This window comes from Manduca sexta, chromosome 18 (genome assembly GCF_014839805.1).
Source record: "Manduca sexta isolate Smith_Timp_Sample1 chromosome 18, JHU_Msex_v1.0, whole genome shotgun sequence".
In the NCBI taxonomy this organism is placed as follows: Eukaryota; Metazoa; Arthropoda; class Insecta; order Lepidoptera; family Sphingidae; genus Manduca; species Manduca sexta.
In genome coordinates, this window is record NC_051132.1 from 6,450,195 (window position 1) to 6,466,436 (window position 16,242).

The following is a 16,242-nucleotide window of genomic DNA, read 5'->3' on the forward strand; positions in this document are numbered from 1 at the left end:
ACGTCCAACATGGTCTAAAAAAAAGAAATATAAAGAAGGAGTCTACATTCGATATAGCGGTTAACTGATTACAATTTTCAATAGATTCTGATAAAGGTTCCATGAAGTTGCTGTTTGGAGACCACATCTTTTTCTCTTTTCTTTCTCATTGTAACAGATTGGTCTAAAGGTCTTTAGGGAGACCTTAGATCAGCAGTAGACTTCTTATAACCGATGTTAGCAGATTCTAGCGTTAATTTTAGCAACAATCAACATACATATATTTGTCGGAGATACTGTCGACATTGCGTCTCTGATTTTAGGGGCCTATGAATATATATAAATTTTTGCTGTATAATTTTCCAAGGGTGTTAATTACATTCCAGTTACTTAGTACATCAGAAATGTCGCAAATATTCCCGAAGTTTCCATTTCCCGCTGAAAACTAAATTATACGAGGTCTCTTAATCAAAGTAATCTTATTACCGACAGCTTCCTATTAGAACTACGCAATTTATTGGAACGCTGTATAATATTATCCATATATATATATAATATTATCCATATATATATATTATACCTAATGAAGATAAGTAGTGGTGTACTTAAAATTATTATTAATATCATGTATAACAGTAATAGTAAAACACATATGAATTCTCATGATATAAAGAAGATACAACTAGAATATTATATTATTTGGATATATTTGCGTCAATATTGTAGGTATATTAAGTTTTCTGCAAGTAACGAACAGTTTTTGTGTTTTTTTTGAAAAAAGGTTACTACGAAAATTTGTATCAATGTGTTCGATGAGATTTCCCCAGGTTTAAACTTTTTGAGCGAAAGAACACGTAAGAGTTCTCATGGAAAATAAAAGGCTATCTAGAAAAACACAGTCACACGCGCAATTAAACACTTAGCAAACTGATAAACTCTTGAAAAGATTTAAATGTATTTTTATAAATAATGGTATATATTTATAATAAAAGTGCCACGCATTGTATGATTTATTAGCTTTTGCCTGTGACTCCGTCTTTATGAAAAAAGTTCTTCTGGGATAAATATTTTATAGCAGTCAAGAGTAACGTAGATTCCTATTCGTGAAAAAAAATCGAAATCAGTTCAGCAGTTCCCGAGATTAGTGAGTTCAAACAAATAAATTCTTCATCTATATAATATTGGTATAGATAGTTGCTATCTGAATTTAGGCCAAATTTTACCAAGTTAGTTCAGTACAATTGAATAACGAGATGAGAAAAGCGCTCGCCTGTTGGTAAGCGATATGACGTCCATACGTACGAATAACATCAACCAGAATTTTGAATTATAAAGAATTACGTAGCATTCTACCGCGCTTATATTGGCCAGTAATTAATTGTTTGCATTTTATTTATTGAAAATGTTCTCTACTAAAACAATAAATCAGGGTTTCATAATCTTAACAAGAACCCCAAATATAAACCAAATAAACGTCAGGTTTCATTGTGTAACCGAAATTCCAACAAAAAGGAATTCAATCTGGAATAAGGGACTAATTTCATGACGGGACCGGCCTCATGAATATTTTCACTCATATCTATGCTAAAAGGCAGAAATGTCGATTGTTGAATTCTTAGTATGCGTCGGGACATTGTATAGATAGAGACGGGTTCAGTCCGGAAACAATTTAGTTTAATATCTGTAATGGATATTAGGTGCGGGGAGTCTGTCCAAGAATATTGAAGAATTCTAAGCCAAATGTATTCTTTAGATATATTCAGGGCCCACGACTTTATCGTTAAAGGGTTAGGCAGAAACGCCTGTACTGTCACGCTTCGATGAGATTGTATCCATCCCATGATGAGACAGGGACCAAGTCGCTCGCAATATCGGTCATGAATGCCTTCGCCGAGAAACTCAGATGTTATTTGAATGGAAATTACAAACACTGGTTTCGAACCTATGTCTTCTCGATTTACAGCTCAAATGCGCCTCTACTACGCCAATAAATCAATGTTACCCCGAAGGTTCTAGTGAAAAATCAAGGATATTGACTAATTTCCGCCTGTCGCGTACTTCAATTCGTGTAAGGGAACGTTTACGATCGATGGGAACTGCCCTTTTGCTCGTCATTATAGTTTTTAGACTAAACAAACTTACAGTATTCGGCATTAGATATTATCGAATCATATCTAAAAATAACGTAAGTCTCAGACAAAACGTCGGGGCCGATACTAACCTTTTATATCTTTCTAGTCAATGTGATATTTACTGGCGAGTATTGAATACCTATTTTCATCACGATGTTTGATGGCGAGTTCTATACATCAAGTTTAGTCATTGTTTTGGTTTAGATATCGGGAATGTTTTCATGAAAGTTGGCTGACGGCAAACTTATTCACTACATTAACAATACTATTAATTAATCTTTACGTTTTATAACTTTTATTACGAGATAGTGATACATGTGCCAGTCTTGAATATATTATCTTTCTATTAATACCCACAAACTAGCGGAGTTCCTGGGTGTGTTCCCTAGTATTGAGGTAAAGTAAGTGAAATTCAGAAAGCTTTGGTGGTTTACCAGTAATAGTCCAAAACATGACGACGAAGCTAATCAGAAGTAGAAGTAGTCAAACGTACTACTAGTAATACTGTATAAATGCATTGAACTAATGGGGTTGGACAAAACTGGCTTTTCTACTTAAATAATTGCATTAGTTAATTATATGTAGTACTGTGCGCAAACGGTATATTGACGTTATAGACTAACGCGTCAGTTTTTTTATCATGCCCCTTACGGGATTTTGTATGCCTCATTCGTATAAAGGCTTATAATATTTTTTGTAAGTATGATTAAAAGGTATGCTCTATCCACACAAAGAACGGAATTTATACTATAAGATGAATCAAGTTTTTATACCAACCATATTTTTTCATAAAATATGGTTTTTCATGATTAAAATGCTGTATTCATTATCTTGGCGAACATAGTTGCGCTTATATATAAGTACTTGAGAATATTTCATTATTACTCCATTTAAGTCGCTTATATAACTATATATGTATGTACATAGGTGTTGTAAATCTGTAATCCGATTACCATACGATCTTGGAGCGCTTCAGGTCAAGCGCACTGCGCGAAACAAATGGAATAGATGGTTATTCGGTTTTTACTGATCCACACGAAATTTTAATCCACTGCGGTGGCGGGGGTCAAGACCATCTGCTATTGAAGTAAACCGCTAGGCAGAACATTCTTTTTATAAATATTAATTAGCTTTTGCTCGCGACTGTCCTGCTTATATATATCCCAAGATAAAAGTAGTATATATCCATACCAAATTTCATCGAAATCCGTTAGGTAGTTTTTTAGTCTCTCCGGTTCAGACTCACAGAAGCGGCGTAGGACTTTTTTATTATTTAAGGATGAAGATACTTGCAAACCACACGCCTATTGGTAACTGACATAATTGTTGAAAAACGCCTAACTTTAAATTACAAAGCACGGTGTGTTTATGCATTGTACTAGTCAGCTTGAGATATTCCATGTTAAATTTCATATTGATCGCATAAAAATTGATGGATGGAGAGTTTAATGAGCAATAGACTTCATGGGACTGAAAATGATTCATATTAAATTTTCTCAGTAGAGCTCCAATATTACATTTGCGAATTTTTTGTTAAAGCTACACTTCTACCTATCCTACAGGTTTTCCTTTGTCATTAGATAAAAGCATCACAAAACTATCATGCCGCATCTTTGCCACTTCATTATTCAAATAAAACGAATATTCTAGAAAATACTTCTAACGAGAATGGTAGAATATTCTCGTTTATTTTTGTATTCTTTCAGTAAAGATAATTATTACAAACGTAGAAACTACGTTCAAAGGTACGAGCTTATTTAAATTTACATCCCTCGGGGCATTGGTCTTTACAATGTTTTTTAGGAGTATCTCAGAATAATGAATATAAGACTTGAAGATAACAATTGCACATTTGAATTTCTTATTTTACATTGGAGTAACTTGTGATGTGACACGTTCCGGAAGCTCGAAAATAACTCGATTTCAAAGTCTTTTGCTACAATTGCTATATCGGTAAAATATCTGAAATACTAAAAATATATCGCACATTTTACATATTTATTACTGTACCGCTTTCGTTTTATATATTCTCCATACATTCTGGGTTGTTAAAATGCATAACGAATGTTTTACGTGACATCGCATTCAGCGAGCAAAACCAATTACAACACACTCTAGCATCAATTTTGTATAATGAAAATGTAATTTCGCCGGATAATTTTATAGTAATTGATTATTTTTGTTAACTTTGTACTATCGTAAATTAAAAGCTGGGATTATATATTTTTTAAAAACCTGTATGAGCCAAATAAGCAGTTTGTTAGTAAGTTTCATGATTTCATAACTGGCATAAACACAGAATCTTGACGTAGATCTGATCTGGGATCCTGTTGCTTTACACTGAGACCGTTTTATGCCCGTGGAACTTGTCTATTCATTTTTAGAGAAAATGCAATATAGCATGGCTTCATTTGGTACGTAACTTGCAAACGAATTACTAAAAACATAAACATATTTCAAAGCACAGTTTAATAATGTGACAAGAATTGTATCATTTAATGATCAATTCAATTCGGATCGAAAGCAGTTTTTAATAAAAGTCGCAAAAAATTTAACTCCGTCACCTCCGATTGCGCAGTAATCTAAATCCATCGAAGTATTTTGTGTCGTAACACAATAATTCTGCCCAATGGCGAACATGGAATAAGGTCTATAAATTTTATATCGTTTCTCCCCCATTTTGCGCCGCCTTGGTCCGCTCGTCCCCCGTCGCGACATGCGTCATTGTTGTACAAAAAAAAATTACAGAGAAGGTCTATTGATCATTAATTTAATTACAATAAAACTTTTTTATTTTTTGTGGAGTTTGCTATTACTATTTTAAAGTTCGACGATAAAGGTTGCAGGGAGTCACTGGATGCAGATTGCTTCCAACACGTCGGTTTAGAAAATTTACAGAGATCTTTGTTTCATAGTGGACCTCTGGTTGCCTACGATGATTTTTAATTTTACTTTTCTAATTATCTCGTAACAAACAATCATCATACGACAATTTTCTATTCAATACCTTTGGAAAAGTTTAGTTGAACAATTGAGAGCTATTTCCAAATATTGTTAAACGCAGCATATTTTTTAGAAAATATATTAATATTTGGTTGAATATACAATGTGATTGTAATAAGTTCTTGGTAAGTCACTCAATAGGACTACAGCTGACAGACTTGAACTATTTCTGCTCGATAAGACCTTTACTACACAACAGGATTTACAGTTTTCTGTATAAAGTACCGAATTAAGGGAAATAGTTGGTATTCAACAAAAAAAAACCTAGATTTCGTTTAATGTTTGTCTCCAGATACCAATAACCATATCACAGTCTGCTGCTGTGATATAAAATACAAAACAATAAAACAACATAATTTACGTGATTAACTCATAAAGTACTACATGTCAACATTTAGTCACATAAATCACGACGGGTGGTCTTGTAAGCCTTCTGTACACGTTGTCCGCTGTGCCAGCCCGGCGAGCGTTGTAATGACTACAATATCTTCGCAAATTGTTTACATCGCTGTGTGTAGGCTTTACACGAATTGCTGTTATCGCACTGCCATTGTAATGCAATTGACTGTCAATATTCACAGAACACGGACAATAGGGCGTTTATACATCAAAGAAAAGCAATTGATTCCGAGTTTTACAAAATCTGTGACGGATTTTGAACGATTAATATTATCAATACGTGATATTTTGAACGTCATGCTGTTACTGCGTAGATATCGTGAATAAGCATAAATATTGCCAAAACCTCATTAGCGGAATAAAAGTCACAGTTGCTCGTTTTGAATTTTGTTTGTCATTTTGCTCCGGCTCCGGTTAACACAGCTAAATGCATTTTAAAAGTTAAGAAGTGACAAAAAAGTTTTTCCTGCAATTTTTCATTTTATTCCAATTGTAAAAGAGATTTGGGCCCAGCAGTGAATAAGACAGTAACATAGAGCTGATACTTTTTGTTCCTTATAAAAATTAAAGTTATGTAATCTGTGTTTGCCGACGACATCATGTAGGTATATATTGCGGAAGTACAGCGTGCGTGTTATATGAAGCCATTTTAATATTCTAAGTACTTTTTATTTTCATGCATCGCAGAGGAAGCAACTGGGTCATTTGGTATTGAGCTTTCTACACCACACACAACAGCTAAAATACCAGGAAAATCGCACACACGTTAAGATTATTTACGGAATTAAATAACATGTTAAGGAGAAGAGGCCTCTCAGCATAAGATCAGTGTGGTAGATTAAAACTTAAACTCTCTACAGAGAGTCACTGGCTCTCTGGCAACAGTAGAACAATATATGACCCCGAGCTGGGTGTGATTTTGAGGAACAAGAAGACGGTATTTGGATATTCTGAAATTTCATTAGTTATACCAAAGCAATACCGGTCAGTAGACAAAATATGTGTACAGTTTATCATTATAAATTATTATCTAAAAAGGATACTTAAACTATGAATAACTGTATTTAAGTATTATTCTATTCACCATGCTGCCCTCTTTTTTTTCTTGTCTTATGTACAACCCCATTATGGTTGTCTGAAAGATATTGCCTAGAGCGAAGGCCCGCCATTTGTAATTATTGTTTCTTATTGTAATTTTTTTTTTATTTGTATTCGCGTGTAGCAATAGCAAATAAATAAGTATACTAAAGTTTCCTTTAAATGTACTAAAGCCATATTTCTTTCAAAATCGTCGGAAATATTTTAAAAAATATTACTCCCTTAAGTATTCTAGTATAGATATCGTAATCTACGGCAAAATCTGAACCCTCATTCGTACAATCTGCAAAGCTGTCACGATATAAAATATGCATATGTAAATTTTACTTCCTTCCTTGTTGTTGCCAAAACGTCCGACGAGACGAGATAAAAACGTGCAAGATAACAAGAAGAATAAAGCATTTGTTGAGAAATGAGGAAAAATATAGAAAAATCATCGATTTTTGTTAGAAAAGATTTTGTCACGGATGACTTAGATTTAAATAAAGCTGATGTCAAGATATTGGATATAGTATTTTGTATTTGTTTGCGTGAAAAAATCGTGTACTCGATGGGCGTCAGATACACGATAACACCTGGTTCAGAGCATTGGCAGACAGAAGACTGAAACGTTATAAGGCTGATAGCGTCCCACCGGTCGAAACTGTCTCTTGTAAATTATGCGGCAGAGTTTGTAGTTCCAGAATTGGTTTATATAGCTACGAAATGAAGTGCTAGTCTAGCTGACAATGATTGAATCGTCCGAAAAGACGTACAAGGCCAAAGGGAGGGCAGGGATTCGTTTGCATAGAGACTATCTTACATAATATGGTGACAAACCCGCATCCTCACCACACTTTCGACTCACGTCTAAGTCTTGAGTTTTCAAACTTTACTTGTAAGTTGTCAGTTTTGTTACCAATAGTTCGAAATCTTCTAGGATTACCAGTTACTAACTTATATTAGACAGCGACAGTTTAGTTGACAGTAATTAACAATTTATGCCAGTTGAATGGCATGTCTGACAGCTATAACTTATAAGTATACAAAATTAATAGGGTATGACCTCAATTTGAATTTCGAGTTCAATTCTCGTGCTAAATAATACTGATATGAATTGTGTTACTAAGTCTTGTGATACTTAGTTACTTATATTTGACATATCCCTATAATATTATACTAGTTCTGTATTATAAACTGTCCCACTGCTGGGCAGTGTATAATACAGGGATCATAGTGGAGGAGGTTCATACCGGGAGAAGCTAGTGCCAGCTGCTACTGAGAGTACTCTGCCAGGCTGGTCTAATGCGTTTGGCAGACTTCAGATACCTTCGAAATTCTTATGGAAAATCTCAAGTATGTTGATTTCTTCACGACGTGTTTCTTTTTCTCACGATGTGTTTCTTTACCGTTATAGCGAACTATAATTGATGCACTTGATTTTCGTAGTCAGTGGTGTGTGCCTTGGGTTTGAACCAGCGGCCTTCGGCTCGACTGACCGTTATATTCCCAACTACGTTATCACCGCTCATCTATCGAATAATCGTAAAGGTAATATGCCATAGAAATAAACAAAATTAATCATATGTTCACTTTACGATGTGCATGTGCATGATCCTTCTACATAAAACGCACAAAAAAACATAGTCTAGTTGAGAACTTCCTTCTTTTTTGAAGTCAGCTAATTATGAAAAGTCAAACAACTTTTGTCTTATCTGCACGGAAATAATTATTTTGCATTTCAGTACACATTTAATAAATCAGACGTATGAAAATAGGTTTAATAATTTTATAATGATCTATTTAATTATGCGTAATTATATTTATGAAAGATCAAATCAGTCTTAAGTTAAAACGATTTAATACTATACCTACTATTTAATAATTCAATTTTATCTACAATAGTGGACGAGGAAATAAAAAAAAAAACAAATTAAGGCGAGAGTAATCCGGTTATAAAATACATACATTAATGAAATTTATACAATACCCAGTGATCTGTAACGTGGCGTTCAGCTTGTATATTTGTATGCTTGTATAATGGAAGCTCACGCACGCCCACTGCCGAAATTAAAAGCGACTCTATCACGAACAATTCACATATTTATTTATCCCAAATATAGTCTGGGAAAAGTTTAAAATGTATTTTTATTATTTATTTAAAATTCGAATTTTTTTTTCAATCGAATATTAATCTAGTATAGTTAGTGCTGGAAAAACTGTCGAGTTGGATATATAGTTTCCATGACAGCACAGTTTTATCATTGCAGACTTTTCATTAAAGAATCATATTGAAAGAAAAATTCTATCATAGTAATAAAAACGCCTTTCTTATAAGGTAGTTTAACTACTACTAACTAAATAACTATATAAATAGTTGAAATAGCCGTAAAGTTACATAATTACCAAATATAGTAACCTTACTTCTTACTTCATTTACATTTATATATTCTAGAATATTGCTGTATTTCAAATGTGAGTGTGGGTTGAAAGAGATCGAATTGAAATGGGCGGGATGAAAAGCCAATGCCTTTGAATAGGGAATAGCTTCGGCAGGTGAAAGATGTGTGTGGGAGAAATGGCTTTTTATATGATTTTTATATAGAACATGATATTTAGTACTTTATTGTACTTTCGCCTCGTGCTGCGAAACCAGGTCTGAAACATCTTGTGCATGTCTTATTAACATTGCGACAAAGAAAAATCTTATTTTTATGACCAGGTGTAAAACGCCTTGTGCCGCAGGAATGGAAAGTATAGAAAAATCCGTGTCGCTTCGAAAGTGTTAATGGTAGTGCATAGAACTGGGAAGTTTTAGGTTTGATACCCACGCCGAAGAATATTTGTCGTGTGTATTTATATGATTTGCCCGGATGTGTGATAACAAAGCAGTTTGAGATCATGTTATCAGTTAATCGTAAACCAGTCAAATATTATTTATTTAAGGACCTTTAACGAAGTATACACGAATATTATAAAAACAATGGTATAACATTTTCAAAACCTTCTGTCTCTAATCTTATTGCAATTTGAATGAATAATTGCAAATATTTGTAACACTGATTATGCAGTAACGCTATGCAAACTAGGTCATTATGTTTATAAGTCAATGCAAAAATGTCTAGAGAGTGTCTGACTTACGTATGAATAAGTATTTTAACCACAACTTCCTTATTTCGTGTTAAAAATCGGTCAGTAATTGCGACCGTGTTACATACCCATGCGTGACAAACTGACCGCAATTAGTTGTTTGGGGATGTTTTATGTTTTCAAACAAAGGATTTCCTTGGTATTGCGAAGGCGTTTGACGAATCTTACAACTTTTATATTCTTTGGTAAACACGGGTGCCATTTAATTCTTTGTTGTATATTGTATTTTATTGCTGCGGCAAAATTTTTCCTTAAATGAGGTACAATTTAGATCAAAATTGACATATTTTATTTCGGAGAAACGTCTATGGACTGTGGATTAAAATGTTCTTCAAGCTTAACCTACTGTACTTCGTCAAGATTTCTCTAGTACTATTTGCCTGGCCCCGGATGCCCTAAAAAAAATTGACGTCAGCGACAATGTGTGGGCTGATATTCTGTTTCAATAGAATATATTTTGTTAATCATTCCTATAGCTCTATGATCTTTCCATCTAAATAAATCTAAAGAATAAACTCAGAATTTTTTTATAGCTTCTCTCAAAGAAATGTACAATTCCTTACGAACACTCGTAATTGTATACGAACAACGTCAGGAGGTAAAATGAAGTGTAGAACATTCATCACTCTACTGTTGGTTCGTTTTACTGAAGCTTAATATTTATCGTAAAACTTGTTATTAATTTATCGTTGTAATAATAATAAATATAGTTGTAATGCTATTGTATTAAGCCTGTGCAAATGAGGTCCTGGATCCAATTCTCATTTAAGGTTTTTCATACACCAATAGTTTTTATTTACCAAAAAGGGGGTATATAGAAATGGTAATAACTTTTGAGTACGATCTTAAGTAAATATTTAGATTATTGAACTATTTACTAAACAATATTTAAGCTCTCAATTGAGTATCTGTTGTCAGCTGAGTTATCGCTGTATAATAAACACGACCCAGCTGTCAAAATCCATCATATGCTGTGACTTAAGATATAATTTGAGATGTGGTTGAAATCAATTTCTTAATAAATATAATATAAATTCTATTTATTAAACGGCAGCATTGTTTAAATGCTTAACTTAACTTAAGAGCGTCTCTGTTGATATCGCAATTAGGCTGAAGTTGAATTGCAACTTTTAATGCGACCCCAAGTCACTAGGAAGCAAGAAGCCATCACAATAATATAATTGTTATCATCGATTGAGGTCTGTCCGTAGCTTTTGGGTCTATTTATTACCTAAAATAGGCCGGGTTACAAATATTTATAGCAGGATAGGGTTAAATTTAACATAAATTACCGTCAGCCTCATTCATTTGATCATAATCTTATATCTTCGCCCGGTTCCAAAAACGTTTCCACGCTTTGGGCCATTTTTCATCTCCCTTCAAGCCCGGTCCGTGATTTATCACCTCTTAATTAAATAGTGCTTTGTTATAGACTAGGATATTTTTAGACAAGCAAAAGTAAAGCTATAATAGGTTGATGGTAGGTCTCTCATAGTTATGTGAGAGTCCGCGTGGGTAACACCATCGCAATGTCTATTTCTGCCGCCAAGCCGCAGTGTGTAGTTAATGTTGTGTTCCGGTTTGAAAGACATTGTAGCCAATGTTACTAATACACATACGTATAGCCTTGGTGTGAAATTTAGACACCCATCGCGTCTAAACTGAAATCAGAAAGTAATTACTATATCCCTTTTGTTACTACATGTTTTATAGTATAAACTGGCGAATTAGAGTTGGTGATTTGATATTAATGATGTGATCCCGTCTGATCCTAGGAAAACATAATACCAAAAGAGTCGTGGGTATGTTAAAAAGTCTAGATTCTCATAATGACACTCTTTGACAGCTACCATTTCTGGTTTTGATTTTTTTCCCGCCCTCACACCCACGACTACAACTCCTGTAAGCCAGGATCAGTAGTGGCATGCATTTTATGACACCGAGAAGTGAAGCTCGGCGAGTCTCAGGGAAAACTTATTTGTCATTATCCCACAACGAAATTAATGAAATAGAAAGATAGAGGATTTGCAAATATTAATTGCAAAGTCACGTCTGTATGAAATAATCGAACGTAATGATTTATGTTTACGCGAATGTTAGACATTGTAATAAAATTATTTTTCCGGATTTTGTCTCCCAATGACCATGAAGGCTGCAGTCTTCGAAACGTCAGGAGAAAATTATAATATAGAAATCGCGATAAAATCCGGAAAATTATTTTATTTCAGAAAATCAAACGATGAATAGGGTACCGGACTCATTTTTGTTCTTCACTATTATCAAATATTTACATAATATAAATTATAACACAGAAGGAATTATTAAAATCCGGTAAGAAATCAACAAGTTATAAGTCTTTGAATTTCGGTGGAAGGGGTAATTAACAAGAAACAGAAAAGAGACGAAATACCCACATGTGACGTCATCGGGAATTACCACGCGCGTGATAGAAAGAGATGAAGCGATATCCCCACATTGCGCCCACTTCTGCACAGTACAATATTTTAAATATGAATTACTCGCTCTTTTTTTAACCAATTTTTATGCAGTTTTCGCAGGAGTGCTTCTTTTCGTATTATTAACCATTGCATATAGCATAATGTACTAAATCAAGCATAGGCCGGTCCCCTATTGTACGAACGGCCTAACTGCTGTGTAGTTCATATGTAACAACAAACTAGCAGCATCATCGGAGCAAAGTACACAGTTTGCGTGTATTGAAATACCAAAGCTAAATAAGCTATCGCGGCTAATGAGGCGGTAAGTGGGATAGGGGTTGCCGGTTGCATCTGCGTCATTAATTACATCGGCCATATACTGTCAGACTATTAGGCGCCGCGCAGACGGTGCCAATTTGTTGCCGACAACACTACACTTACATTATGAAACTAACAGTAAGTGGAGTTACTGCAGCATCTATCAGTCTTATAATATTTTTGATGACGAATTGACAGCGTTTGCTCGTTCCCTTGTCTGCTATGCTGTGGACCGCATTAGATTATAAATTTCACGTATGTGAGAGTTCGTGTTCTGGTTGAAGGATATTAAATATAACTATTAGGCATTATGAGATTAGACAATCAATTCGTCACGACGATTTACGGAGCTTAATGATCCATAATATAGTGTTCTGACCGTTGTTGCTACTTGTTTATATTATACTAGGCGATGCCCGCGGCTTCGCTCGCTAGAAAAGTCTTCCGCGCTTCAAAGTTCGTAAAAATTCGTAATTTCCCATGGAAACAAATTACCGGGATAAAATCTATGTGTTAATCCCGGGACATGGTATACCCGTATCCCAAATGTTACCCTAAACACTTCAACTGTTTATGTTTACTTCTAACAACCATCCAAATTAGTCAGATTATATCTCTTACCTTAATTCAGGCTATTTGACCATCTCAATCTATCCTCAGTTTTTGACAAATATTACCAAACAACTTTATTAGAGGCTCGAATATACTACTTAAACGTTTGATTTCATTAATCTGTCTCATATATAGCTTTAGATGGTTACAAAATAATACATCCGAGCAATTAATCCGATGGGTTTGTAGCAAATAATGTATCGCGTAACACCGACGTCATTACCCGGTGTTAGCGGATTGGAATCAATTTAGCCGAACTATCTTATCGCTTAGAACAGTGTCACTTACCTATAAATCATGAAATATCTATTTAACACGAGTGCTGTCTATACTGTGACACGGGAGTGGCTGTCTGATAATTTTTTCCCATAATGGTAGTCGTGTGAGACTTGCCGATCATCATATTATTTCATAATTGTCGCGTGTGCATTCGTATGGGAATTGAATTATTACTTTGAAAATAAATAAATGAATTACTCTAAACTAAAGAAAAATCTATTTTATTTTTAATATGCACTGCTCCTTCTTTACCTTTGAACTACTTTTAAAAAAGCAATACTAGTTCCTTGCCCGTTCTTTGGTGAAAACTGCTTTTCGAAGTGGTGGTAGTGTAAATATTTGACTAAGTAAATAAGTGTCACGTTTCGGCATCGAACTCCGAATTTTTAATTATTATTTCTATAGAAATATATATAGCCTACTCTGTAATTTAAAGCAATTAGAACGGCATGTATAAATTCACGAACATTGCCATTAAAAAATACCATTAAATTCGATATGGCTTCACGAAACGAGCTCCTCATGTTGCTAATGACAATTGAATAAACTTGAAGCGCCATTACTTCATTATCCTACTAGACGAAAACCTGGGCTGTGAACTGTGAGATTTCGGGTTCGATTCCGAAGCTAAGTAATTGAAATCTGTGAGGGCTTATCAATTTCTAAAAACGCATCTAAATTGACTTTGTTTAAAAATTTATACAAATTGAAGAAATTTTTACAAGTATACACATGTACTACCTTTGACTTCGGTGGTATTCAACTCTACTATCAATCATTTTATAATAACGCATTATTGATGACTGATTATTAGTTTCGCGCCGGCCTATTTGATAATATATAATTCCTCATGTAATATTATACAAGAACAACTAAGTAACACTATTTACTTAAAAAGATAATACCTGTTATATATCTATATGAAACATACTCGTATAAACTATATAAACGGGGCGTTTCAAAAGGCTTTTTACGAACTTATCTTTAGGCTTGAGTGCTTTAAAAATGTGTCGATACGCTATCACAAGTGTCATAACACCGATGGATGTGCCTTGATAAGTTATCGGCAGTAGTCTCGGAATCCACTAGAATAAATGAATTTACAACCTAGATGTTTGCTATTACACTTTTTTATAGTATGACAGACGGCAAACCAATAAGGTATGATGGAAGTCATCTCCATCGAGAATAATAGTTGTTATGGTGTAATTAACATGGTCCGGAATTATAGTACCATGTACAGCAAATGATTCAAGAGCTCTTAATCCAAATAAGAAAACTTTAATTCGCAATTCCAAGGTTATCTCGACAATCGAAGTTCGTTTCTCAGACAATCAGCGACACTCACCTTAACAGGAGACGACGACAGCCATAACTGGAACAGGTCTGATGTCACCGACGTGCTCCTGGCTTCGTGACGAGGTCTCGGCGACAGCGGTCCGCCTGACGTCACACTATGTATCCTATTCACCTCCTCAGCTGTCGCACATTCTCTTAAATACCTTTCTAATACTTTCGGTTTCCCTTCTAAAAGCTTCTTTAATTCTAATAGATCCTCATCTGAACAATCAGGCGACGTCCTTTCTATTACTTCCTTGAACTCTTCAGCACATTGCATAATAAGTTCGTTAGTTGCTAAAACGTCGTAAACGACTTTATTGCCTAACTCGGGACTCGAATTGTAGTAAGCGTCATCTTGCTGCGTCAGTTCGGTATCACAACCATTCTGTTCTGTGATCTCAACGATCGTTATCGGCGGGTTTTCTTTAAGCATATTGTTGTTTTCTAAGAATTCAGGTCTCTTGATCTCTTCTGGTAACTCGTAGACTAGCCTCATGAGTTCGTGTGAGCGTAATGATCTCTGCTCTTCCATCCGTCTGTCTGTCTGTTTGTGTTCCGGTATTTCGCCGGCAAAGTTTGTGCAGTCATCTGTTTTCTTTTCATCTGGTTTTTTAACTACATCTATCGGCTCCTCGGATGTCATGGCAGTTTCAGTGTTTTTTTTCGGTGGGTCGGTTTCTACGTTCTTTGGTGTTCCACATTTCTTTGTACGTGTTTCATTCAATGACCTGAGAACAAAAGAAATTGACAAAATTTCATGAAATTATCCATTACAATATAATAAGAACAAGAAATTTTCTTTGTAATAATTAATTAGTTCCAGAAACCTTCATCTTTTTTATCATCAGGTACTTTGATATTTCAGTGGCTAATGTTTTTTCTAATAAATTACTTTGCTGTAAAAAAAATGAAGTGAATTAGTAAGGACCTGTTTTAATAAACTTTATATAAGTCTAACTACACTTTGTACCTTTAACAATAAAAAATCCAGAAAATTTAGCTTTTAAATCTCATTAATCATGCGAAATGTAACAAAAAATAAAATAACGTTCGAAACTTTTAAATTCAAATTCGATATACATTTTCTACATCGCGCAAAATCCAGCGCATCGAGGTCCTAACTCAGTTGTAAATCTAAATGCAACTCTATAAAGCCGTGCTCAGTGTAATGGCTTCCGACCCGTATCAAATCTGTTTTGAAAATGGAACTAGTTCTTGTATTGAAGACTATGGGACGGGTGTTAGATTACAAGGTAAAGGTTTGAACTTTGAACGATTTATCAATTATGCATTGAAATCTATTGGGGAAACTTAGGTTTAATTTATACTGACACAGATTAGATTGTACATGGAAGTGACTTGTCCTAACTTAAAAGAATTCAGAACTAAGTCAATCGTGATATTTAAATCCATCTAAAGGTTTTACATATATTGAGCCATCAAACATCCAAAAGTCGTCGCAAATTTTAACATTATAATGTAAGTGGGATTTCATTGAAATATAAACATTTACA

At 34.4% G+C, this 16,242-nt stretch overlaps 1 protein-coding gene across 3 annotated transcripts in view; it reads right to left on the reverse strand.

Moving 5' to 3' along the window:
* Positions 1-16,242, reverse strand: part of LOC115443356 (cGMP-specific 3',5'-cyclic phosphodiesterase) — a 97,596-nt gene that overhangs the window by 40,360 nt on the left and 40,994 nt on the right. For all 3 annotated transcript variants that reach the window (XM_037439993.1, XM_037439991.1, XM_037439992.1), the window contains exon 2: positions 14,736-15,456. In XM_037439993.1, the coding sequence (XP_037295890.1) occupies positions 14,736-15,371 (636 nt within the window). In that variant the 5' untranslated portion in view covers positions 15,372-15,456. The remainder of the gene's footprint in view (positions 1-14,735; positions 15,457-16,242) is intronic.